At 39.0% G+C, this 27119-nt stretch overlaps 2 protein-coding genes across 3 annotated transcripts; one reads left to right on the forward strand and one right to left on the reverse strand.

Annotated features, from left to right (window-relative positions):
• Positions 1-166: 166 nt before the first annotated feature.
• On the reverse strand, positions 167-1865 carry rnf7 (ring finger protein 7). Its single transcript, XM_031861093.1, has 3 exons — positions 1655-1865; positions 1476-1523; positions 167-645 (listed from the first exon to the last, which is right to left on the reverse strand). The coding sequence occupies exons 1-3, from the start codon at positions 1818-1820 to the stop codon at positions 527-529; spliced, it is 333 nt and encodes a 110-aa protein (XP_031716953.1). The 5' UTR covers positions 1821-1865; the 3' UTR covers positions 167-526.
• Positions 1866-6344: 4479 nt separating this feature from the next.
• Positions 6345-20144, forward strand: LOC116391067 (transmembrane protein 255B). 2 transcript variants are annotated; one of them, XM_031861308.1, is made up of 9 exons: positions 6345-6442; positions 8047-8186; positions 8848-8910; positions 12438-12527; positions 15025-15105; positions 15486-15571; positions 15720-15879; positions 18875-18979; positions 19564-20144. In XM_031861308.1, exons 1-9 carry the CDS (start codon positions 6379-6381, stop codon positions 19711-19713), a joined length of 939 nt encoding a protein of 312 aa, XP_031717168.1. In that variant the 5' UTR covers positions 6345-6378; the 3' UTR covers positions 19714-20144. The 2 variants fall into 2 exon arrangements, with proteins under 2 accessions (XP_031717168.1, XP_031717169.1); XM_031861309.1 differs by lacking the exon at positions 18875-18979.
• Positions 20145-27119: the final 6975 nt, after the last annotated feature.

Consider the following 27119-nt stretch of genomic DNA (forward strand, 5'->3'; position numbering starts at 1 on the left):
TGATTGTTGGTGATGACACATTTGTCAGTAGCAAAAAAACCAAACCAATGTGATCTAAACTACAACATATGTTGTAGAACTACATTAATACCAATATCCATAATTTCAATTGTTTATAGGAATTATATACCGCATCTATTCAAATAACTGGATGAAAGAACACATGTTTACAGCTATATACAGTTCTTTATTTTTTAAAAAGAAAGTCACATATTCAAGCTGTGCTGAACACCACCACGGACAAAAACGTCAAGCTAACATGTGACCAAACACCGTAACGAGGTTCATCCTTCTCTCCATGATACCTCCAGACACATCAACCATTCAGTGGCCAACAAGTCTGCTTTAATTTAGTCCACCGTCCTCCTTAGACATCAGGACTACTGGAACATGCATTCATAAGTAGGACGACAGTTGTCGGTGTCAGTGGCTGCACAGGACGCTCCAGTGATCATTGTCAGGTCTGTCACCACTTTTGGGTGCACACAGGTGTCGTTTGAGACTCAGGCCGTCTGGACTTTGGAGCTTATTTGCCGATTCTCTGAACCACCCAGTCCTGCTGGCAGAGGGGGCAGCGGTTGTTCTGCTTCACCCAAAGGGACATGCAGCAGTTATGGAAGGAGTGGTTGCACTCCCCCCATACAACTGAAAAGAAGATGAAGATAGAGGACATAGGGAGAGTATTAAAAAGGGAAAAGCTTAAGTTACACAGAATATTAAAGTACAACCGTGTTTATTTTAATGGTGTATACTACTACTTTACTTAAATTAATCTGTGCTTTTCATATTATGTTTAAAGACATAGCTCATTATTTTCCTAAAGGAAAATCCTTGCCATCTAATGTCATGTCATGCTTCAGTAGATGATTTTCAGACTATGACAAATGAGGGAGCTCACACGGAGACTACTAAAAATGTGTATCTGCAATCGGGTAAACTAGTTGTAATCGTTTCTCAAAAAGCTCAAACGCTAAATACGTATTAAACTTGAGTCAGTGGTTTACAATGCAAGGATCCAGCATCTCTAAATCTCCTGTCATAATAACCGACAGTGTAGAGCGCCATTCACACTAAATATAGTTAGTCATTTACTGAGGTTATCCGTTTTTATTTCACACTAACGCTACTTTAGTTTTAACATTTATTCTATTATAATGAAGTGTTCAGCAGTTCAAACGTAGCTAGCTCAATAATCTGTTAACAGGCAATTTGCTCTCACATTTTATTAACTAAATAATAGTGTTTTCTCCTAAAAATACAAAGACGCTAATCTCCACGCTAATGTCATGTCACTCATTTGGCTTTACTTAGAACGAACACAAATAATTAAAAACCCTCCCACTGTGATAAACTGGCAGGATCGGTTTGTTTGACAGCTCTAGCTACTAAACTAGCTAGCGTTAGCATGTTGGATTAACCTGCTAAGTGATTAATTAGCACTGCTATAACGCGTTTCATTGCCGACATTATCTTACCAACACAGTCCTCCTGTTTGTTTTCCGCCTGGCACCGCAGACAAGCGTCTGCAAATAAAGAAAAAACATGTTACAGTGGTGCTAAGTATGCCAGAGACTTCCTGTTAACATCTGTTAGCTACGTTAGCCGGTGTCCCAGTCAAGCTAGCAGACTAGCAGCGTCTGTTCCTCGGACTCACCCATCACTTGTACCCGACAAATGGCACACGTATCACACTCCACGTCCCAGCTCCACATAGCCACTGCGTTCCACTTCTTAAGGGAAAACATCTTGTCCCCGCCGGACTTAGAGCCTGAAGAAGTGTTGTGCGAGAGGACTATCGCCGGCTCGTCACCGTCATCCATCTCTGCTGCAGTATCGTCAGCTAACTAGCTAATGTGACGTTAGCTAGTCTAGCTAAGCTAAACAAAATGGACGAAACTGTTATAGGCTAATGCTAATGTTTGTGCTAATGCTAGCCGGTGCGGTGAACGTCATGTCTAAATGGCGACAAAAGATGGCGCTGTTTTCTACAAATTGAAGTCTTTAATCTTAACCTAAAATATAATGTTACACTTCACGAATACACCAATGAAATACAAACATACGAAGACAAAAAAACAGAATAAACAACTAACTATTTACAAATAGCAGAAGCAATAGCTTTCTTTTTGTTTCCATGAAAGTTACAAACATTTGAGAATAATAACAATACGACCACCGTATAAAGCAAATGTATCACCGTGGTCAATAATTAGTAATACTTGTATCACTGTGTGTGCCTTTTCTTCTGTCACATAGAGAGGAATCAAATACTAACTATGATATGATATGTAGATGGTGTCCAAGGTATGTAATGTCTTTTATGATGTTCTTAGCCCTCATCACACACCGAGAAGATGTTCTTGTGATGGCAGCTCAATGCCAACAGTGTCCTGTGCTGTTTCCACCACATGCCGGAGGGCTTTTTTGTCCTCTTTGATGCAGCTGCTGTACCAGACTGTCATGCAATTTGTTGGGATGCTTTCTGTTATGCATCTGCAAAAATTGACAACCAGCTTTTTGGAGATTTTGGTACCAGTGCTTGAAGTGAAAATAAGTACTTGCCTTACGCACATGTTGGCGTGTGTATTGCCCGGCAATCATCATTATATTTTGGATTTCTACAGTGAATAAAAGATACTATTAAATATTGGGTTTGGACGTCCTCCCCCAAGAAAATGTGAAGGTGTTGACTTAAAACTAGGCCCATAACGGATGTGAACATTGTTTGGATAAATTACAGCATTCTTGTTCTCACTCCCCTCACCTCATGTTGTGCATCAGCTCATCCAGATGCTCTCTACATGTTTTTATGTTCATGTTCATGTACATTAAACATTTTCTAACTACGCAGACATGAATGGGTGAAAAAAATGGATAGCTTTGAGAATGTCGGTTTGGGAAAACCCACACCTAGTATAATGGATCCAAACGTTTCCTTATCACCATTCTGCATCAGCTCATGTTCTGCCACCGTCCTTGTAAAACTGTGTACAGGTGAGTACTGGCACTGGTCGGTTGGATTATTATAGGCTGTAGCTCAAACACTTCTACTTGTAAGGTGTGATAAGAGGGTTTGCCAAAACACGTGAGTACATACATCTGAGTATGCCCTGTGAGATATTTCTTATCCTCCAAAAATGTACTGTTTAGATCACAGAGCCACATCTTGGAGGTATTTTTATTATTTATTAACTTCAACACGCGTCACATCATGTTTCCAACACTACATATCGGAAATGAAGCCGCTAAATACCCGACACCGCTGCAATAATTTGTCCCAGGAATAAACGTTGACTGTAACCATTCACTCCAAAGAAAAAAGCCAGATGTTAGCGGGTGTTCGTGAGTTTTTTTGTCCACACTTAGTTGCCCAAGGAATGCTAAAAATGTAGAGGAGTCCTGTCCTACGAAACAGAAAAACAAGAAATTAATCATTTTGGACACAACCACACAGTGGTTATAGTTATTGTGTTAAATTTGGCCTTCAATAAGGTAATGATATTATGAATAGTGGATTCATATTATCCACATATGTAAAGTTAACTCTAGTTTATCACCAGTTTATGTCACTACTGATACGTTTGTAGTCTAAGTGAGGGGATTACTTACTTTGTTAACTAAAAGAAAGTCAACCACTTTAGTTGTTGCTGTAGTCATCCATCCTTCTCATGAGTGTCAGCCATCTTTCTTCTTGTGGGGAGATTGATGCAGTGTGTATAATCCTGATGGGTGGGAGAGTGAGTAAGATAAACAATCACTTAAAAACTGATAATGATAATCACTGGAGACTTTTCTTTATGTTAAAAATCATTACCTTTCCTCTGTATGTTACAGGCACCCACACATATCTAAAAACAACATGATAGTGCAACAGAGTGAGTAACATAAAGAATCTTTGAATTACCAGTAAATAAGATTAGGGCTTCCAGGAGACTTTTGTTAATGCTGTCATTAATTGTTATCATACCTCTGGTAAAAACCTATACAGCTTAGATTAAAAACAATTATTTAAATTATTAAGCAAGTGATATAAAATGTTAAAAAGAAAAACAAGTATGTTGTGTGTAAGATAGTTCATATCTCTGTGATGATGAGCCTATAGTAGGCCTTTGCAAGTCCAATGAATACTTACCATCCCAGGCGCAAAAGGTTTTAGAGATGTCCAATCCTGCAGCAAGCACCAGGGCTGTTTGTCCTAATCAGAGTCACTGTCGTCAGTCCAGCTCGGGTACTCAACAGGACCCGTCCAGTATCTCCTGTTTGAGGAAGAGCCGAGGCCTGAAGTCGAGAGTGCTGGTTCCTCATTGCTTTCCTCACAATTCCACCTCTGCCTCTTCGCTCTTATCTGCTCTGTGATTAAGATCTGAGGTCTGAGGTTGACCTTTTGATCTTTGGGAAATTGATGGTGTTCCGCTTGCTGCTCAGGAAGATCCTGATGCTGAACAGGACAACCAGCTGCTGTACAACACTAAAAGGATCTGTTGTCAGCATTCAAAAAAACTTCCAAGTGAGAACCTCTGAATGAGAGGGGAGCAAGGTCAGATGTTGTCCCTCGACAAGACAGGCAAGTCCCAAGTCCAATCCTGTGTCAAGACAGGCAAGTCCCAAGTCAAATCCTGTGTCAAGACAGACAAGTCCTAAGTTCAGTCCTGTGTCAAAACAGACAAGTCCCAAGTCAAGTCCTAAGCCAAGACAGGCCAGTCCCAAGTCAAKTTCCAAGTCAAGACAGACAAGTCCCAAGTTCAGTCCTGTGTCAAAACAGACAAGTCCCAAGTCAAGTCCTAAGTCAAGACAGACAAGTCCCAAGTCAAGTCCTAAGCCAAGACAGGCCAGTCCCAAGTCAAGTTCCAATTCAAGACAGACAAGTCCCAAGTCAAGTCCTGTGTCAAGACAGACAAGTCGTAAGTTCAGTCCTGTGTCAAGACAGACAAGTCCCAAGTCAAGTCCCAAGTCAAGTCCCAAGTCAAGTCCCAAGTCAAGTCCCAAGTCAAGGCAGTCAAGTCCCAAGTCCAGTCCTAAGTCGTCACATCAATCCGAATACCATTAATACAGAAATTAGGGAAAACGTGAAGAGATGATTTCAAAGATTTAATTCACCTTCTCTTCTTAAATGACACTTTTAAAATGAGAAGAAAGACTGGTAACTAACTTAGTTTGGGCACGACCACATCGTATATTTTCCATACAATCACTGGAGAATGTAAGATGTGGACCATGTTTCAGCTGTCTGGAACTGGGGCTTAGTAGAGCGGATTCCTTTTATCTCTATTTGTTAACCTGTCTGCTCCGAGAAAACGAAAAAGAGTTATTGCACATTTAATTTCTTCCCAGTTTCTTGTAACTATGCCCACCTGGCTGTTGGGATTTGATTGATTATTTTAAGGATTGGGTTGTCTGTATGATTTTAGACCCTCTCGTAGAGGCTACGCGATCATTGATAATAAGCAGATAATATAATATATAAAATAATAAATAAGTCATCTATGAGCTTGGTGCATCCCAGAAATTATGATATATTACCAAAACAAATATTTTTAGCTGCCTGGTGCATTTTCCATTATTCATACAGACAAGGCTCAATTACCAACTGGGCAAAGCAGGCAACTGTCCTGAGGCTCCAGTTCTCAAGTGGCCCAAAATGCTCATTTCGGTCATCTGGTTTGTGCTAATTAAATAGAAAATTTGTTTGGGAATATGCACCAAAAAGTAAATTGACAAGACGGGGGCGTTGAACATTGCTGCTGCTTCTGTAAGCGATCTTGAGGCCCTGGAACCTAAAAACTCTAGTTTAAAGTTTTTATTATTTCACGTCTGTGCTTTCATGTTGTATATTTCCAAATTAACAGGTTTAAATAAATACCGCACATATAGGAGCAACGAGAACTGTAGCATTGAATAACATTTCGTAGAGAGAATGTCAAGTGGGGCCCAGCTTTTTTTCTTCTTCCTACTGTCCCTCAATCCAGCCAAAGGCAACTTCCACTGATCAACATCTGTTTTTAAACGGGAGATGTGTTCACTTGCCATGCACACATTCTCCTTCTCAATCTGCTGTAACAGCTCATTCAGCCCACGACCAACGTATGTGGTGTTTCCCTGATTTATAATCACAGGTTTAAATGTTTATAATTTGAAAAGAACGCTTAATTGCATCTTGAATTGTAAGGAGTATTTTGACAGCAGTAGTCACTTACGTTTCCGACCGTCCTTGAATGCAGCACAGGCCTGAGCGTTATGCATACAGACTGTGCTGCACAGAGCTGCAGTGAAGTTGACATCCAAACAGTAGATACCCGTGCTCCTCTGGAAGCTTTGAGAGAAGCTTTGTAAGCCTGAACTGAAACCTGAACTGGACCCAGACTTGAGAGTGGACCTGTCATGACTGCAAGGATCCAGGGAGCGACGGGCTGGGACAAACCAGAGCCAAAGAGCCCAGCAACAGGTAATTAATAAAATACAAGGTTGATGTGGTTAGGTACATGAGACAGTTACACTGGCAGCTGCATATCATGCGTTACCTTAATTACCATAATTATGAGTTACGTTTATTCTGTACTGTATTTATGTACAACCTTTATACTTCTACAATACATATCAGAGGCAAATGTTGTACTTTTTACTCCACTACATTTGTCTGAGAGCTTTGCAGATTTAGATGTATTATACAAGATATAAATCAACTAATAGATATTCATATATTGTTGTAGTAGTTTATAAAGTAGCTGAAATTATCCCCACCCTTACCAGCAACAACATTACGGATGTTTATATAAATGCATCACTAATTGTAACCCAGTATCATATTATATATTTAGCTGAAATTAGACTTTTTGCATAATGACTACTTTTACTTCAGGTACTTTGAATTGTTGCTAATAAGCAACTTTACCTAAGTCATATTTTTAATGTGGTACTTGTAGCTATAGTAACAGAGTTGTTTTTACATGGTGGTGTTCCTAAAGAAACGTATAAACCTTTGTTATTTATACACCTATTTTTAAACTTATAAACTAATAATCAAAGAGGCTGATGACACATTTTATATTCTATGCAAACAAATGTATTTTATGACATAAGGCACCCACTTTAAATTAATTATAAAAGCTCAATGGTGTCATCATTAATTGTGTAGTCTGTTTCCTGTGTGCATCTCAGTATGTTACCTCTGAGTGCTAAACATGTTTAGATGGTGTGCAGCCTAGTGTTCATAATTAGCTTACAGAGGGTTGTACTGTTTTTATTTAAATTTGTAATTTCATTGTAGAAACGTAATAATCATAGGACTGTGTGTTAGAAGGTTGGATTTGGTTTGACTGTTACTGTATATGACCAAAGAGTCTCTTTCAGCTTCAATATTGAGGAAATAGTGAGGCTATTGTACATTTTGGCATTTAATCTTTTACAGTACTACTAGAATATTTGAGCAATATTCCTCCACATAGAGAAGTACACTTTGACGTTTTTTCCTCAATTAGTTATACTAAAATGAGGATTACTGCACCAGCTCTAGGCCTGCCACTTCCTTAGAATCATTTCCAATTGAGGTAAATAAATGCTATTTTTGCAATGTTTTTCAGTGTATATTCTACAGCAAGTATGTTGACGTTGTGGCTTTTTCACTGTTATTAAAGCTTTGATGTAAATTTTAAAAAATACACATAGGGACTAATGAATCGTGTCTTTAATCTACGCAAGACAGAAACAAAAATTGGGATTTAAAAAGCCTGAGGGTTAAAAGTTGGAGTTTGTTTCTTAGATGCATTTGACCAATATCATCAGTTACACTGCTTTGCTCTAATATGCTGGGTCGTAAACATTCATGACATTTGAAGTGAACAAGACGGAGACATAGGGTTTGGATCACAGTTTCTTGAATTGAATTAAGTTAAATTAAATTAAATCAAACTAAATTAGGTTTGTCTTGTCGACCCTTGACATCAAACTAAAAATATGCAGGTAGGAAGCTGCCAAGTCTTGTTCATTGGACTATATTTACCGAGCGCTGTGCCATATAACGCTTGTCTCTCTCTCCTTTGTGGGTGGCAGAGATGATGGTGAGGGTCAGGAGAGCCCTGTGGCTGGTACTGGGCATGCTCAGTCTCTCCCTGCTGTTGGTGGTGCTGGGAGTCTACACAACGACTCAAACAGAGAGCCTGAATGTGACTGGCTACACCTCTGGAGTTATTGTAAGTTGTTAATTTGTCTCTCGATGATTCCCCGTCATGGTTTATTCAGTGAGATACACTAAGATGACAGATTGGGTTTGAACTTTGCAGCTACCAGTAAATGAGGTGGGAGTTTAAAAACATCCCAAAACATCCTGCAGCATCCGAGTTACATTATGGAATTTCAGCTGCAATCCTTTAGTCTCACAGCACCGGCCAAATGTTTTGTTTGCTGGTCTTAAACAGAAATAATATTAGGTGGACTGTGAAATGAATGATTGACAGCTCTGTGCTTCAGTCAGACATCCACATGGCCTCTTCCTTCAATGGCTGACATTCAAGTTTTCTTCCTTTTTTTGAAACTGGAAGAACATAATGGGAAGTAAATTGTAAATTGTCCCAAATTGTATCCACCAGAATCAGTTTCTGGATATGTCTATGGGGATATTTGGGCCATGCTGTCACTGATTTGTTATATATCTTTCGACCACCCTTTTCAACAGCATGTAACATAAAATGTAATGTATGTTTTTGAAATTGTACCACAATAACCATTTGTATAGCTGTTAAGTGCTAATATCTTGTTATTTCCTTGGAAGAGAACTACATCAAAACAAAGGGTCAAAATCCTTATGAAAATGAATCATATTTCTTTATTTTACACAACACATCTTCTTTACAGCTCACCCTTGGATCATTCCTGGGACTTTTGGGACTCCTCCTGGAAGAAAACCGCAAACAGCTGGTATGTTCTCACACCTACATCCTCTGTCATAATTCTTCCTTATGTTTTCCCTGTGCACATCCAGCCCCAACCTCCCAAAGTAATGTGTTTTGGCCAAGAGTATGTGTGTTAGCATGGTGACCAGCAGTGCTGCTCTGCAAGTAGCAAGACTTTTGAATTATATCAATGAGGAGTATGCAATTCTCTTTTTCATCTTCTCAGACTTTTTGAAACGGCCAGACTTTTGTGGGAGACAAAACTATTAATCCTGTTTGGCAGTTACTTCCCACTCAACATTACGAACTTCATTATTTTGAGGGGTTACTGGTTACAGCAAAAAAGCTCCAATTATGACTCCCACATTCTAAGATTGCCTCACTGAGTGGAAGCCAGATGCTTTTGGTGTTTAGACTAAAGTTAGGGGGCCATCCCTGAGTTCCCAGTGTCCTCATTGTAAGAGATCGGTAAGGGCTACTTTTGCAGTTAAAATAGCAAAAGAACGAAGGACGTTTCAAACGTAGCCTGAAAGGTAGAAATCCATTCAGCCACTGTGGCGATATCAATGGTTAAAGTCAAGAAAACTGTCTGTCTGCAAATTTTAGGGGCGAAGGTTTTAAGGAGTAAAACATCAGTAGGCTGAAGGTGGGTCATTTTTTTTGTTGACCCAGGGAAACATACATTAGGCAGCATTAGGGTCAGTCCGCTGCTGGCTGGTTTCTGCCCACTGGAGTCGGAGCTGAAGGAGTTTCTGGTGATCAAGCAAGATTTCATCTGATTTTGCCGGACCTCGTGCCATTAAGAACAACTTTATTGAATTATCTTAATCTTCTCGCTGATGTTCTCTCTTACTCATGTGGGTCATATATAGAGAGGCATCAGTATTTAATCAAAACCTGTTAAAAGTTGGTTTAAAATGCAGCTCTAGATAAGGAAACTTTTCCTAATGTTAATTCAATCTTTGTAAATGTATAAAGCGGCTGATCACTCTCACCTGCTCACCACTGACAGAATATATTTTTGGTATTCTTTTAACAGCGGACATTTTACATAGTAAAACTATTTAAAGTGTTACTGTAACAAAAGTGCATATATGACAGCGGTAAACTAATGTATGGCTGTTAGGTAATTTGATTTGTTTTACAAAGAACCATGTATGTTGCTCTAGTAAGGGCGTGTGCCTGAACTGTTCCCTCTCAATAAACTGTCCAGAAGTTAATTATCTCTTCCTCCACGTATCAGATGTCATGTCATGTCAAATATTTATACATGTTATGTATATCACATACCTTTTCCAGCTTATGTTGGCACTGATCCACAGTTCAAAATTATAGATTTCTACAAAGTGGACAAAACTAATTCCAAGTATAAAATACAAAATACTGGGGGTGCATCGATCCGAGTTTTTCAGTCCCAATACTGATAGCGATTCCTGGGCTTTGGGTATAGGCCGATACTGAGTACTGATCCGATACCTGTGTTGAATTAATACATTGTATGCCTCACTGTGTGGAAGGGACTGAGATCATTATTTTTGTATGGAAACATCAGGCTTGACGTAAACATTTTTAACATAACAGCATCCAATACCAGATTGCCCTTTTGTCATCGATACCCGATCCAACTATTTGAGTCAGAATCAGACCGATATCCGATATCAGAATCCATATCTGAGCATCTCCACAAAATACATGTTTGCATAAGTGTTCACCCCTCTTAAGTAGGACACACCTAAATCCTCACTGGTGTGGCCAATTTGTTTTAGAAGTCACATACTGTTATTAGTAGAATGGAGATCACCTGTGCGCGCTCAATTGATTTAACCAAGAAGGTTCAACTTTTGGTGAGTCAGTATTTTGGCAACAATTGCACATTTTCTGTTTTCAGTCTATAAATAATCACATTAAATCTTTGTTTTACTGTTGCAACCTGCAAGGCAGGAAAACATGAGCGCGTCCATGCCCATGTAACCTACTGTTATGGGCACCGTGTCAAAAACTAGTTCCCAGATTGATTCGGTATGACTGTTCATGACCCGCAGAGCACAATCCCTGTTGTAAATTTCTTTACTCCTTTACTATATTTCTTTAGTCCCCTGACTTTTCATGCATCAAGCCAGAAGCCACTTCATACCAGAAACATTAAAAACAAACAGACCATCCTGTTCAAAGGGGACATAATGGTATTCACGGACAAGACTTCTGTTGCTTCTTGGACAGGGCTGGTTGTTCTTGGATCTGGTATCATGTTTTTATCCCTTTCACTGTTATATATAATATGCCATTATACAAATTTGAAATAACGGAGATGGCAGGAAATCGATTCAGTGCAAAATAATGTTTGAAAGTGAAATTTCAAATTTTTCATACTCAATTTATTCCACCGATTTTTATTTTTCCAAGATGTGGTATATTGAGATTGTGATTCTTGAAGCGCATTAATGAGTGTAAGATACAATGAGTCTGTTTAGGCTTTCCCCAGTCTGCAGCTACAGAGTGCTTACACATATCTCTTGTTTTTTTTTTGCTCCCATAGGCAGGAATAACATTATGATTAGGAAGAGTCAGAGTTTAAACAAAGAGGGCTATCCTATTTCTGTTCTGATATCAGGCCCTCAGCAGCGTGTATCTCGGCTAAAGACAATAAAACCAAACAAGGCAAATAAACTGAGAAAAAGGCTAAAGGACATGAGCACAGAGGAAGTAAAGACAATACAATGAATTAGTTCAGATACATAGGAATATGAATAGTGTAAATAATAACGTATATCAAACATTTCCAACAGCTTTCACAAATAGAAATGTTTTAATGCGAGATTTAAAAGAAGCTGGAGACGCTGTGTGTCTGAGTTCATAATGTGGTTGCTCAAATAGCAAAAGCCTGATGACCCTTTGTCACAAACCGTGACCTGGGACTAACCGGCAGGGCTCCATCACGGATTTTATTGGAGGAGAGGGCTCAGACCAGGTCAACAAATCAGAAATGTGTTCATGGGCCAGGCTGTTTGAGGCCTTAAATGTAAGAACATTTTAAAATCAATTTGAAAACTAACAGGGAGACAGTGTAGGGAGGCAAGCACAGGGGTGGTGAAAGGGTGACGCATGAGCCAGGGAAGAACCTATTACATTTTGGATCGGATACAATTCACAAATATTTTTTCATTTTCGTTACCATTGTGAGACAGGTTGTTTGGTCTTGGGGGAGGTTTGCGCTCTCCGACCGCCCTTCTAGTTCAAATACGTCTTTGTCATTTTTAGAGGGGAGCACAATCTTTAAACATAATACATTTTAAAGATCAAAGCAATATTCTCTTCAGTAAAACAGTGAATAAATGCTGCAAAAAAACAGAAACCCCTTAAAGCTACTTTTTGAGCGAGGGGCCTGAATCCAAATACCTTCACACCTTTATGTCTGTTAGAAAGAAATAATCAGCTATAATCTGCATTCTTGTCAAATTGTGCTCCGATTACCCTCAAATAAAACGAGTTATTCGTCTTTGTATGGAAAGTCTTTCAGTTATGCTTTTTCTTTTTTCTTTGTTCCTCCTCCAGCTGACGGCTGCGATCGTATTCCTCAGTTTCGGGATCATCACCTCTTTTCTGTGCCTGGTGATCGATGGCGTCTGTATTGTCCTAACCATGGTGAGTTATGCAATTGCGTGCATATACTGTGACACCCGATATGACTGAGTGATGACACAAAGCAGTGGAAGGCCATGAAGCAATAACAAACCACTGTGCTGGTTGACTGTGAGCCTCTTGGACCGCACTTTGTTGGCAATATTGGCCCCATTTTGTTCATGAAATGAGTTTATATAGCCTTAATGAGCCTTTATAGCATGGGCCAGCTTTGTTTTTTTGTTTTTACACCACCTGAAGTAGAGGTTGTGAAAGCCTGATGTGAGAAAACTTAATGGATTGGACCGAGAGGCACCATCAGTGTAGAAGTGTTGTGGGACGTTCAGTTGTCTTTGGCTTGGTACATGATGCAGTTACTGAATGTGATGGATGGTGCTGAAATAGACAGCGAGATGCAGCCCTAACAGAACATTTTACAGCTTAATAAAACGCAGCTGCATTCCTGTTTCCAACCTCTGAAGTAAATTCAATTTGGATCTGCTCAATAAGAATAGACTTCCTCTCTTTTCAGAAAAAATGTGCCTACTTTGTATGAGACAGCTTCATATTTATGAATGATCTTCTTGGATCAGCCCTCGACGCATTGCACAGTGACATCAGCTCAAGGTAAAATTACCTCCATTTTCAAACACGATGATGGCAGACAGTTGATGAAATGGTCAAAATACGGTGAATACAAAACAATACAACACGTATTCATTTTTATTTTTACCAAACTGTTACGACAGTATGATGGCACTACAATCATACAGAGCTTAGTCCTTGAAAATATAACCTCATGACATGACGTTGGAAAGTACCAATAGTTCAGGAACTAGAAGTGCATGCAGTGTATCGTAGAAAAGACATGTTGATTTATTAAAGCTATAAATGGCATCAGTGCTTTCTGATTGAAGAATGAGATGATATATAATGTTTAATTATCGCAATGTTGTGCCAACAGTATAAAGAAGAGTTATAAGTGCTTTGGGAATAAATTCTCAAAGTTGCTGTAATTCATGTCACCGTGCTTTAATGTGTTGAAGGTCGCTTCGTGAATCTTTCTCTGAGTCTATTAACATTGTAGTAAATTATAATGTACAAGAGATGTCAACCTTTTTTTTAACTTATTTGAAACCAGATAAGGTTGGTATATAATTGTTTTCATTTTTATACCATACGGTACACATGAAGATTTCAAGAAACGTTGGATCAAAATGTGTTTAAATCAGGAGAGACTTCGTTAGAATTTAACAATAATTTATTACACATGCATAAAATCTGAATAGTGCAAAGTCTTTGGCGAGTGGACTCCATCCTGAAGTAGGATAATAGAGGGATGGTGGTGCTGAGGTCAGATAAGACAGAGTCCCCCTGGAGTCCACACACTGATGAAGGGAGTTGCTGCAATCCGATGATGAATGAGGAGCAGAACTGTGATGCCGACTGGAGGTGACCGGTGTGGAGGAGGGTCGCATCTGATTGTGCTGAACTGACAGCAGCAGAGAGTTGGTTAATTTATAGTGAACGGCCACAATCGGCTGATGAGAGTAATCACAGGGAGAGAGAGAGAGACTGAGAGCTTATGAATGAAAAGGAATGTAAAGAGAGTCTTCCTGACTGAACTTCCGCTTAAGCTTAATTTATTATTCATTAAATGTTTTATTAACGTAAACTCTGGTCCCATAACAAAATGATGCAATAGAGACAATAACGGAATTAGTCAAGATTTTGTTACGTTTTTCAGAAACATATTTTATTGTTTTGTTTAGCTGTAAAGTGAGATTTCTTTCTCTGGTCGGTCCACAGCGCTTGGTTTTGGCTTGACTGTTTTAACAATCGTGCGAATGTCATTAGGAGCACTACTTATGTACTATTATGAGGATAAAGTGACAGTTTGAGCAAATATGAGAAAAGTTATCTTTATTAAAGGAACAGTGTTCAGCATATAAGGGATCTATTATCAGAAATGGAACACATCCTACACACTGGACCTTTAAAGTTACCAACTGTAGTTTTAATCAATGCAAAAACTGCATATTTCCACCTGTGTTGTGTTTTATTTCACAGTGAGAAAAGTTTTCCTCAACTTCAAATTTAAACACCGTGCACAACAGGGACAGTGATGGAAGTTAAGTCCAGGACTTTATCGTTCAAAGTCTGATATGTTGTGTTTCATAAAACATTTGTTGCCAATGAACCAAACCAAAACCAAAAAGCCACCCAGGAGTTCTGGGAATTTTACTCGAGAAAACACTTTCGGTTAAAAAGAGTTTTAACCGAAATTTAAAAGAGTCATAAACTAAATTTTGTTTAATGTCGGCCGAGCGAGTTTTGGAAATTGATCACAGACTGTAAAACTCAACACAGTTTCAATTCTAATGTGTTTTCACGGACATCTGGATTCTCTCGCATGAGATTGTTTTTTTAAATATCTTGTTTTTATCCTCAATAAAGATGGATTGGTGTTGGTTTGACATCCTGTGGGTTATATTTCTTCATATATTAACTTTTTTGCCAGGACATGCGTCCACTGAAAGCACAGAGATGCCAGTATTACAGCAGCGGAGGCAGCTACATCTATGAGAACTTCTACACCTCTGTGAGTAAAGATGTGCTGTCCTGGAACAGTCAATAGCCTTTCCATTGAGTTTCGTTTTTCTCATCCATCCAAAGATGCCCTGTATGGTTTCCTCTATCGATCAGCATTGACTAAACATCTTGTTTAGAGGGTATGATTTAAATTTATTCTCATTATTATCTACTCAAGATCTTCGTCATGTCAAGGTTTTGGTTCGTTTTCTAAAAGGAAAAACATATAATTTTACATGTTTTACTACCTTGTCATTTGCAAGTGCCTTCAGTGTTAATTGTAAAAAGAAATGTTAATATGTCTCCAAGGAAAAGTGTGTCGAGGCTTGTCTGCTTGTCTGTATTTGCAGGTAAACAGTGACACATTTTGAACTTGCGTATCTCTTTCAGGTGTCGTGTTGGAGTCCGAAGGAGTCTTGTAACATGACAGTAAGAAGTGGGACCTGCTACTGCTGCGACCTGTACGACTGCGCCAAGTGAGACAATGACATTACAACGATATTGTCCCAGTATATTGTTACCACTGCCGTGTCATCACAAGAGTTGTCTTGTCTTTAATTAATGTTCCTGCCCAACAAATTAAAAATCATCAGTACTCAACGGAGCTGTTGTTTTGTTCTGCAGCGGAGGCTACCTCAGCAACTACTACGAGTTTGTTGGAGTACAAAGCTGCGAGGAAGTTTTCACTCTGTACATTTTAATTTGGACCCTCGCCGGATTGAACCTCGTGGCCTTCTTCATAGGCATCCTCACTACAGCGGTGCTGGGCAGCATCAAAGACCTGGTGAGACCCACAGACTCAGACACAAATTTATAAAGGTCCGATATTGTGTGGACGGGCTACATTTGGTACTTGATTAACAGCAAATAACTCCCACTCAGAGGCTCTGAGGCAAAGGGGACTTTATCTGCATAAAAGTATATGGTTAAACTTTTACGCTGCACAAACAAACTTGAGCAGAAGACAAGACAGAATCTGTTTCATATGTGATCGTGTTGATTTTCACTTTGCAGTTTAGCCTGAACGCAGCTTTATGCTGAGGTCACTCCAGAATTGGTGAGGGCTTATTTCCTCTATGCAGCATCCTTCCTGTTCTGCAATGTTGTTGTCTTTCACATGACAGATTTAGAAGTAAGAAAAGGCAACAATTAATACTTCCTGAATGAGAACTCACAGATCAACTGTCAGTCAGAGTGAACTCTGCACGGTGTGAACCGAGGATTAGATTTAGAAGTGACAGACAAATGGCAAATGGATCAAATGCTCAAACTCTGCCATGGCAGTGAAGATTGATACCATCCAACCACTTAACTTAAAGCATGAGCTGATGAAATGGGTTCTTGAGAGGCCTGGAGTTCAGAGTTCAGAGGTGGAGACACAGCAATATAAGAGCTTTTACTTTCAGTATTCAGGTTTACAGCATATCCCTCAACTTTATTTATCTGTAAAAAAAAACAATTGCTTCACCCTAATCTGACTGCATCTTTTAGCATAGTGAGCCATTTAGTAGATCGTAGATAGTAAATCACATATTTGGTAGCAGGGGGTTCCAGGCTACTTTACTGTGTATTTAGTATCAGCTAAGAGCTTAGCTTGAATGTTATTACTCAGATAACAGATGGAGAAAAGAGGTGAAACAGAGGAAAACGGAGCTTTCCACTCTATGAGATATGTGGTGTTTGATTTCAAATGATCAATTAAGACAGTTTTGAGGCAATTACTCTAAAAATTAAATCTGGTAATACATACATACTATTGAAAGGGTCACTGTCTCTGTTTACGGCTTCTTCCAAATAATATGTAAAGCAGTCTGGGTGTCAGAGAACAGAGGGAAGAGAAAATCCATTAATCATTCAAATCATTTTTAAAGCAATGTTGCCAAAAACTCTCAGTTGCTTCTCAATATGAATATTTGCTGTTTTTCTCATCCTTCTATGTCAGTGAAGTAAATATAGAAAAATCAAGCAATTTAAAGACAACACATTGGGCTTTGTGATGGTAAAATGTGATGGTATTTTGGGACTATTTTCTAACATTTAAAAGACTGAACGATTAATCGAGGAAAAACTTTGATTATGAAATGAATTGTAAGTTGCAGCCCTATAGTTGACTGCTTGATCCGTCTTGCCAAGTTCCAGCCAGGTTGACACCAAACCCATCTCAACCTCAAATCCCCAGAGCAGCTGCGTTCGTCCCACTGGCGGGTGGTGCACATTGAAAGTTGCCTCCACCAACCCTGCCTATACTGAAACACCAGAGAATGTTTTTATACGTTGTCAGAGATTCAGCTTATCGGTCCTTAGGGATACGAATGCTGCAGCAGTTTATAGCTAATAGACCACACGGCACTTCGATTCTGCTGTCATCCATCACTGCATTCTGCCAAAACTACTGTTATTCTATTTTATCAGGCACAAAGTATTCTTCTTGTAAATAACATTATCTGGTCATAGTTATCTTTGAAGGAATGTATTGAGATTTTATTTCTCATGTTTTCAAATCTAATATGATTAAGTTCATCATTGATCACTTAATATCTCTCCCACATTCCACATCCTTTACTTTTTCTGTGTATGGTGTTTACATACTGAGTGTTTCTCAAAATCAAGGATGCTTCCTTGGTAGGACGCGTTCTTCCAAGTCAGGTCCTACAGTCAAGACTCCTTCCTAGCATTCTAGTAGGAATGTTTTTGTATTCCTCAAAATAATATAAACTAATTAAAAACATATCAGAAATATATTTTGGGGGACTGCTGAGCTGAAATAACAGAAATTCTGTTTGTGTATTTTCCTTGTTTCCAAATCATTGGACGGGAAAGGCATTTCACGCATATAATTGCGCTGATGAGACACACATGCATCCTTGAAAATCCTCTGAAAGAAGAACTCCGTCCTCGGTAGAATATGAAGGATCCTCGACATTGAATAAAGTCCTATGTTGGGATTCGTGGATGTAGCGTGCTTAAAAATCTGCTTTGAGAAACAACCCCAGTCAATACATTTTCCTGTGCTGTGCAAGGCTTAATATCAGTCAAGATCTGCAGATTAGACAAATTGATCGCTTGTTACATACCTATGAGATGATTATGTTTCTTTACATTAATAATATTTACAGATTGCAGATGTTTTATGTGCTTTCCCCCCCTATCTTTGTACAATATATTATATCAAAGACAGGGAAACTAAAATGTATAGATTTTCAGCATTGGATTTAACAGACATACCACCCACATAGAGATTAGAACAACCCTGAGGGACAAATGTATCAAAAGGTTTTGAAGGGAAGAATGTGTGCTGTGAGCCAATACGACTGCTTGTCACTCACTGTGCACCAGTGAGTGACAAGTGCACCTAATAGTATGTTTAAATGTCACTAGGACCTGTTCCGTGGTTCGTTTGTGATGAAGGGTCGTGCAATGTGTCGCTTGTTCTTATCACAGGTTGTGTATTTTGTGCAATATGTGCCATTTGTGATGTACTTCACTACATGTTGCTTTGGTTGTATGTTGTTTCTTTGTTATTATCACTATGGAGGCTATATGCTCTACGATAGGACAAAGCATCACTATACAGGACCAATAGAGATTTGTTCAGTGGGTGCAGACTCTCCATGATCTTGACCAAAACAATGATGTAATCAGAGACTGCTCCTAGCTCTGAATCATCTTTATCATTTAATCTGTAATGGCTGTTTAATTTTATTTTATTGTACACCAGAGCACATTGCAGCCTACTTTTAATAACATTGTGTGTGTGTGTGTGTGTGTGTGTGTGTCAGAGGAGTATCAGCCCAGTGATCGATCCCTCTGAGAGCACAGCATCTTCTCCGACAGCTCCTCTGCTGACAGACGCCAACACACACATAGTTCACCAGCTCCACCCGGTCAGTGTGGGTCAACACACACACAGACACACACACCAGCAAATGATATTGTTACAAACACACGCATGTGTGGTCTAGTTTGTTTCCACTTTTGATCTCTCTGTCTTCACAAGTCTAGCCGTCTTACAGTCGCAAATGACCCAAACCTCCAACAGTACACATAAAAATGGCCGCCGCTCTACTATTTTGTTTAGGTGAGACACAATGAATGGAAGTTAAAACTTTTGTTTGCCTTTACAGTAATTCGGGGGGGTGGGGGGGGGGTGATATCAGCATTTTTCCACAAAATGAAATTGTGTAAAAAGACCGTTGTGCTGTTGCTAAAAAGCTTGTGAACTTGTTGAGTCAGGAGTTTTTTTAAATTATAGGCAAATTATAAGAAATAGATAAATTCATCCATTCATGTTTGATTAGTGGCAAACATAAGGACTATGTTTTAACTTAGCTTTTTGTCGGAGAAATCACTAGTTACAGTTGTTATGAATTATCGCAAATTGCAGTTTTTAGTTAACTCAAAGACGTCTGACTTGAGGTCTGTGGTCAACGTCTTTCTTTGTTTCCTTTGTCCTTTCCTCCTCATCCAGGGAGCCACGATGTATTTCCCTCCAGCAGAAGGGACAGCTGCCTCACAGAGTTTCCCTTCATCGTCGACTCCTCACACCGAGTCCAACCCTCCTCCCTTCGCCCCCCTGACCAGCCTGTCGCCTTACAGGGTCCACAGCAACTCTGTCTGAGCATCACCAAACATCACCATAACATGAATGCGGAAAGGGATAAACAGATGTTTTGTTATCCTTGTTGATGTTGTTGAGGACTGGAGGAACAGTAAAAGAAACATCTGTTGGTCTGAATGCAGATTTTGTTTTCCAAAAGTCCAAAGATGGACGTTTCATTTGTTTGCAAATATTATAACATATCTTAATGCATTTTGCTCAAAAACATAAATATCTTAAGTTGTTTGTGTGTATATGAAATGTTATATAATATAAATGTGTCGACTGCATAAGAGGTTGTACATCCTATAACTCAAACTTTAACTTTCGCAAACATCATTTAAACCATTTACAAGAATGTAAACCTCGTGAACATAAATTAAATGTATCATTTAAAGTATATTTAAATTAGCATAGCACTCAGTGGCTGACTGTGCTGCCACTAAACTGAAATGAGGCAAGTGTAACTAAAGTTGGATCTAAAAATGTTTTATTTTTACAGGTTAAATTGATTAAATAAATAAACTAAAACAACAGATTGGTCTTGGTTCTTTAAGTCATCATATGTGGTACTGTAGATAAAATGAAAGTAGGTGTATAAAGAGCTTGTTGACGTTTTAGTCAGAGAAAAATTAGTTTTGATCACAAACACAAAATTTACCGTCACACTTATCATGGATTCAGCTGGCTGTCCGGTTGCCTAAATTTGTTGACAATCAAGAAACCGTTAACGACAAGATCATCCACTTCGGTGATCAGACGGATAGTCTTGGCGTTGAACTATATCTTCGCTGCACCAAAGTCCCACCGAAGTCAATTATTGAATGACTTTCATTATATACGCCTGGAATTAATGTTTGGTTGACTTCAACTCAAAGTGATGTTAACAGCATCAAATTTAGGCAAGACAAGTTTATTTATTTAGCACATTTCACCAACGAGGCAATTCAAAGCACTTTACATGAAACATCAAAAGCATTGAGATGAAGTGTAAAGGAGACACATTATAAAAGGACATTCAAATACAATCTAGAAAAAATAGAATAATATGGGTATAAAATACAAGAATAAGAAAACTGAACAATTGAATTGGCTCTGTTACTAATTTGTTTGTTTATTTATTGTACATTTTCATATTTTCTATTTTTAAATTACGTCTTTTACTATGTTTATTGTCACGCACCGATCACCGAGCGTAACGTATGTGTAACGTACTTGGCAATAAACCATTTCCGATTCGGAAAATTGTGCACGAGCCAGGCAGTAGCTCACGTTTCACTACATTTGGATGCAGTGTTGTGTTAACACACATGTGCCATCTCTCTAAATCATACAAACCAATATTATACACCAGAACATCTTCATACAACTCTGGACAGAACATGTTTGATTGATTGCACTGCTAATAATGTAACAATATATCAACACCTGTTTGTTTGATGTGTTTTCTGCGGCCCAGTTTGCTTCATGTTTATGTGGAAGCACATGAGGCACAAAACAGTACATGGCAAAGCCTGAGGAATCGGAGGTAGGTCTGGCAGCAAGATGTTGGGGAAAACAAGGACTGACAGGGAGCCAGCTCTGTGGGGATTACAGGGTACTTTTCCTCCGTAAAATGCAGAGGTCTTGACTTCCAGATGATGAGCAATTTAGTCATATCAGTGAGATCTACACAGTAATTGACAATAATCTGTACATTTCAAGTGTAATGATCCCACAGTGGAATCAAACTAAGGAGCAGAGCCAGAGAACCATGGCCACACGATTTAAACTCTGTCACATCTGACATTTAAGTTTAATTTTAGCTGAACTCCCTTGAGTTGATTGGAGGGTTATTGAGATCACCTGCTGTGCACTGTGTGAGGAATAGCTCCTAATTAACTATTGAGAGCAGCTTGGTGCGTTTCCCCTCTTGGCCAAGCAGGTGTGACGACGCCCTTTCTTTAGGCCTTAAGATGGGAGCCAAACCCTCAGGATATTCTGATCCTTCATTAACTTAATACAGAACTCATTTCAGCAGATGTTGACAGCCAGGAACGCTGGTCTTTAGGCCTGTTAACAGACTTCTCTGCTGTCTCAACTTTTCTGATTGAGGATGATTTAAAGCATTCTGAAACCAAACTGGTGTGAATATTAAAGAACACCTTTCCTCTCGGTTACCTGCATCAGGGCAGACCGTGCAGACTCTGTGGAGACAGTGCAGACTCTGTGTTTGACTAACAATAACCTGCAGGCTTTATTTTTCTTTTGTTGGTTTATTTTCATTGAAAGCCCCTTCATACACATTCCCTCATTATCATAGAGGCATTTTCGTTGGGAAGACCCCTGTGAGATGCGTTTCTAATTGTTTCTGTATTCTGTTGTGAGGTACAGGTTCTCAGGCCTCTTCCCTGCCTGTGAACTCTGGGGAATCAGTACCGCCACATACTTTACAAGAAAGACTCAACCAGTTGGCCACATTCATCTCATCTCAACTGACTTTCAGTAACGGATAAAGGAGGACATGGAGCTTAGCTTCAAATTTAAACAGAGAAAACCAGAGGGAGTCAAAGCAGTGCTGAGACTCTACGGACTGACACAGCAGTCCTATAGGATGAAGAGGGTCAGCGGGCACAGTATGAAAGTAAAGGAGGACTGTGATGTTGCCAGAGTGCTGTGAAGATGATGATCTCAAGGCAGCAACAGCAGGGCTCCACTGAGGTTTACATCTCTATTTGTATTTAATGTGACACAAACAAGATCTTACCTTCATTTGTTTTGGGTAGAGGCAGAAGATCCACTGGCAGGTGTCTCAAAACCTGCCCACATAAAATACCTGCATTCCCTTCTATAGGTAGGAGGGAAAGTATAGGTTTGGCTGTGATTTGTTGACCCTTTAAGTCAGGTAGCTGCAGGGAACAGGGGACAGGAAGTTCATGAACAAGCAGTAGAAGCACATGCATCGGTACACAGTGAGCACTGCATGTTTCAGGGATCAAAACCAGCACGCCTCAGTAGGCTTCATTAATCTTCTTCTGTACATTTTTAAGCGTCTGTTTTCCTTCACAGACAGAGCTTTGTACTCTTGTAACATGACGACATCTCATGCTGTGGTATCAGACTACATTTGCAATATTTTCCTGTCATAGAGACTTTCATAACTGTGTTCCCTGGCTAGCTGTTTATCCCCGTTTCCAGTCTTAATGCTAGCACAGCTGCTAATTGCAGCCTAGCTTCATACTTAACTACACAGACGTGGAAAGTGGTATCAGTCTGCGCATTCAACTCTTGTTAAGAAAGTGAATAGGCATATTTTTCCAAAATGTTGAAATGTTCCTTTTAGACAGGAGGCAGGAAACGCCACAGGAAGAAAGAGGCTCCGTGTAATAACATTATGGTTGGGTTGGACCTCAACCAGGAGTCTCCCTGAAGGAAAGACTCAGTTTATGAGGAAGGTTTATTTGTGCGGCACCTCTTTAAATAAAGAAGAGACTGAAAGTCATCGCATTAGGCATGACAATGTATTAAAACAACGTTTCAGAGAGTACGAGGCGGAAAACAAAATAAATTTAAATGGGATTAAATGAAATGAAATGCCAATAGACAAAGTAAGGTGAGGTGTGGATATTGGAGCTTTGATCCCTTCCATCCACAACACTTCAATTCACAGATGTCAAACAAGCTGTAGGGGGCCCGCTTAAGCCTGCACATACTGTGCTGATGTTTTATCTCCATCTCCAACACCAACAAACCCCACCCTCTGTCCTGTTGAGTTACTCCTTTTCAAAACCTCTGTCAATCAATTTGAGACATAAAAAAACATGACTTGTTATGTATTTTGAGGTCATGTGAACTCAGCGAATCAAAAAAACACCGACATCAGAAACTCATTTGTATCAAAGGAGACAAGTATAGACAAAACAAGCTCTATTTCTGGAATATGTTGTGTGCTGTTGAGCCTTACGGCAGATGTCTCTTCATATTTGTCTGAGCTTCTTTTCAGCTTTAAATCATTAAACAAGACTTAATAGTCTGCTGTAGAGTGAGCAGATCAACTAACGAAATGCGGGACGAAGAGTATGTTTGTGTTGGACAACGTTAACCTGGAAAAGGCACTTTCAAAAATGATGATTGGATGAACCATCTGTTAATCAAACTCTTATCGAAGCAAATCTGCAGAACAGCAAAAACATCTTTTCCATGGAGAGAAGCATTCAGTGCCGTTCTTTGCTCTTCTTCCAACGATGAGATACTCTCCAGTTCTGATGTAACTGATGCTACCGCATCACCTATACGCTCACCTCTTCTGGAGCCGTCGACGTTCAGTCACCTTTCTGTGTTGTGTCACACACACCTCAGCCAGAACCATATAGCTGCCAGTTGCTCCTCACAGGACCCTGATTGTTGTCAACACCAAAGAGCAAACCAGCATCCAAGCTCTGATTTCTAAGTGATGTAATCAGTGACATTTGCTGTCACAGGTGCATTCTGGGTGCAGGTGATTGAAAATTGGGTGCAGTACTTCAATTACGGCATTAAGCGAACAACACACAAAGGCTTTTAGTATTAAATGGTCTGACATGGGTAGCCTATTTGCAAAAAGAATTTCAAAGTTAGTGTAAAGCAGACAATGTGCTTGTATTGCTACTATTCAAGCACTGATTGGTTTTGTCAATGTTTTAGTAGATGTAGAGGTTTTGAAGTTGCTTTCTGTAGTTTTTCATTTCTGTTATTTTACGTGCATGTTGTACGACGTCGGGGACCATGTTGCAAATGTTTACACTTAACATGTTATCACTCGTTTTGTCTTCTAGATCCAATAAATAAAATCAATCAGCCTGCACTAGAGCCAAAACTGGGAACAAAGACATTGACAAGCTTTTTCCCTCCAACCACTACTGCTTACAATAATTATAGTTCAAAGTATAATTAATTCCACACAAAGCTTCAAGATTACGGGCCAATATTGTCACAGCTGGTTATTGAATTTCAATAAAACCTGGAAAATGTTGCTTATATTCCTATACATTGAGATTCAGCGTGCACAGATATTTTACTTTGAAGTGCAGCAGGTTCATTTCAAAGCAGTTGCTGAAGAAAAGTCATTTCTACATCTTTGAATCACTCATTTTCAAAACAGATGAGTGTAACTCTGAATGCGTTTATGTTGGAGGAATTCAGAGAAAGCAGGAATGAAAAGTCACTGCACGCTGCATTATGACTGACCAAATGTTACGGATTGTTTTTTTTTAACTTGAATAATGACATCAGTTTTCCTTTATTACTACATATGAGATCATTTTTAGCATTCCTCCACAGAGACTAACTTCATTGTCATGCAGCAGAGAATCCATCACAACAAAGCGCACGCTTTTCATAAAGCGGCCTGTCTCGTGAAATATAAAAATTGTGGAGTTTAAAATTCAAGCATTGGCAAAGTGTTGTTGCTGTAAATTGTTTCAAATGGACACAGAAAAGACCACTTTATGTAAAATAAAATTATTTAATGTGTATAAAAATAACAGACATTGTATCGAAGCAGTATGGAGACATTCAGAAGAAATGAGCTGGAGACGTGAGGATCGGCCGGACAGGTAGAAGCTTTCAGAACAACGTGTCATGAAGTCTTCGTGCTCTGAGCTACGCCTCTCTACAGAGCAGATGTAAGTTGATTGGGAGAAAGAAAAGATTCTTTTGCAATTTTCACTCCTGTATTTGAAAAGAAACATATAATATTGTTGCATGCTTTGAGAGTAAACTTGATGTACAGACTCTGAAATCAATTTTTGTTCTTGCATAAACCTGGATTTCTTGTTTCTGTAAATAAGTCAATTACTTCCTGGCCACTGCAGGCGTTTCCACATTTTGACAGGGACTGTTTTTATTTTAGAGACATGGGAAATCAAATGGAAAAAAAAAAAAAAAAAATCCCTTTTTTGAAAGCAGATAAAAACCATAACTCAGCGACAAAGCAAATGAAATTTAAACCCCAAAACAATGTTCACCTTCATATGAAAATGAGCACACAGCCAAAATACATCAACCGCTAGTTAACTGGTGCTTATTCAAACTAGCAATGGAGTTGACATGCAAGCTTTTACAACAATAACTTTATGCTGTTATTACATTTTGTTGAAATTTGGTCCAGAGTCATTCCCCCTCCAACCTTGTCCAAACAAAAAACAACTTTTGATAAACTTTAGGCAGTCCATTCACTTACAACCTGCATGTGGACATAGTCGGTGCCAGCTGCAGCTCTGTGAGACATTACACACACAAGTCACTTCAGCAACACTGCGTTAAGCTATCAACAAGTGGCGGCTTAGCAGCAGCTACAACCACATACAGTCAGTAAAGGGAGCAAGTCAAAGAACCAACACATTAAATCAGCGTTTAAAAACAAAAAAAGATACAAAAACATTTTCCTAGAAAAATATATTGTTAAATACACAAGATGTTAGAAATATATGACGGACCAAAGACAAAAAAACTCATTTCCACAGGCGAAAGAAAAGTACACGGTTAACCCTGTATTATCAGCATTAAAATGTTCTTTTGTTGTTAAAATAAATTCAAGTTTCTTTTGTCTCTTTTCAACACTTCATTGTTCAAAACGGTGGACAAAAAGACAAAATCAGGATTGAATCAAAGTTCGATTGTTTGTCAGTTTCCTCCAGCGCAAAAAAATGATTCGTTGATTAATCGATAAAAACAAATCGGTACAAAACACGTTGCTGGTTTGATCTTAAGATTTGGTATCAGTTTCATGAAGTTAATTGAATCCTCGTTGGGCTGATAACTCACGACTCAGACTGGGCAGCTCGTGAACTATTTTCTATCACTGCATTGATCAGATGCAGCCTTACGTCTGCAAGATATGATTGTGAGGTTAAAAAACGTGTCCAGAATATGATTCGCATCAAGAGAATGATGATGTGCATCATTATTAACGATTGTATCTTTCTCCTGTTCGTGACTGTGTTGGCAGTGGAGTGCTGCCTTAGACTAACTATGAGAAGAACTTAACTCTGAGCCACCCAGAGTGCCACGTTTCAAACAAATGATCTAAAACCATTTTGAGAAACAACAGCTGGAGCGCTGAGAACAATGGGTTTGTCGGTTGCCGTGATTGTCTGAACAAATTCAAGGATGAATTTGTCTGACTGGTTCCTCCGTCACTTCTTACATAAGCCACTACAGATATATGTTGCGATGCTCTCAACACGACAGCACAAATCTGATGTACACTGTACCAATACGATTCACAATCACAGGGAAATACAACTCTACACCACAATCATGTGCCATCAGGATTCCAAACTGAATGCATGCAGTCTGCTTGCCTTAAGTCACTAAAAAAGTAAAAGGATATGTTGACAAAATACATACACAGAAAACAATTATATATATATATATATATATATATATATATATATATATATATATAT

This window comes from Anarrhichthys ocellatus, unplaced genomic scaffold, assembly GCF_004355925.1.
Source record: "Anarrhichthys ocellatus isolate YVR2014 unplaced genomic scaffold, GSC_Weel_1.0 scaffold24, whole genome shotgun sequence".
NCBI lineage: Eukaryota > Metazoa > Chordata > Actinopteri > Perciformes > Anarhichadidae > Anarrhichthys > Anarrhichthys ocellatus.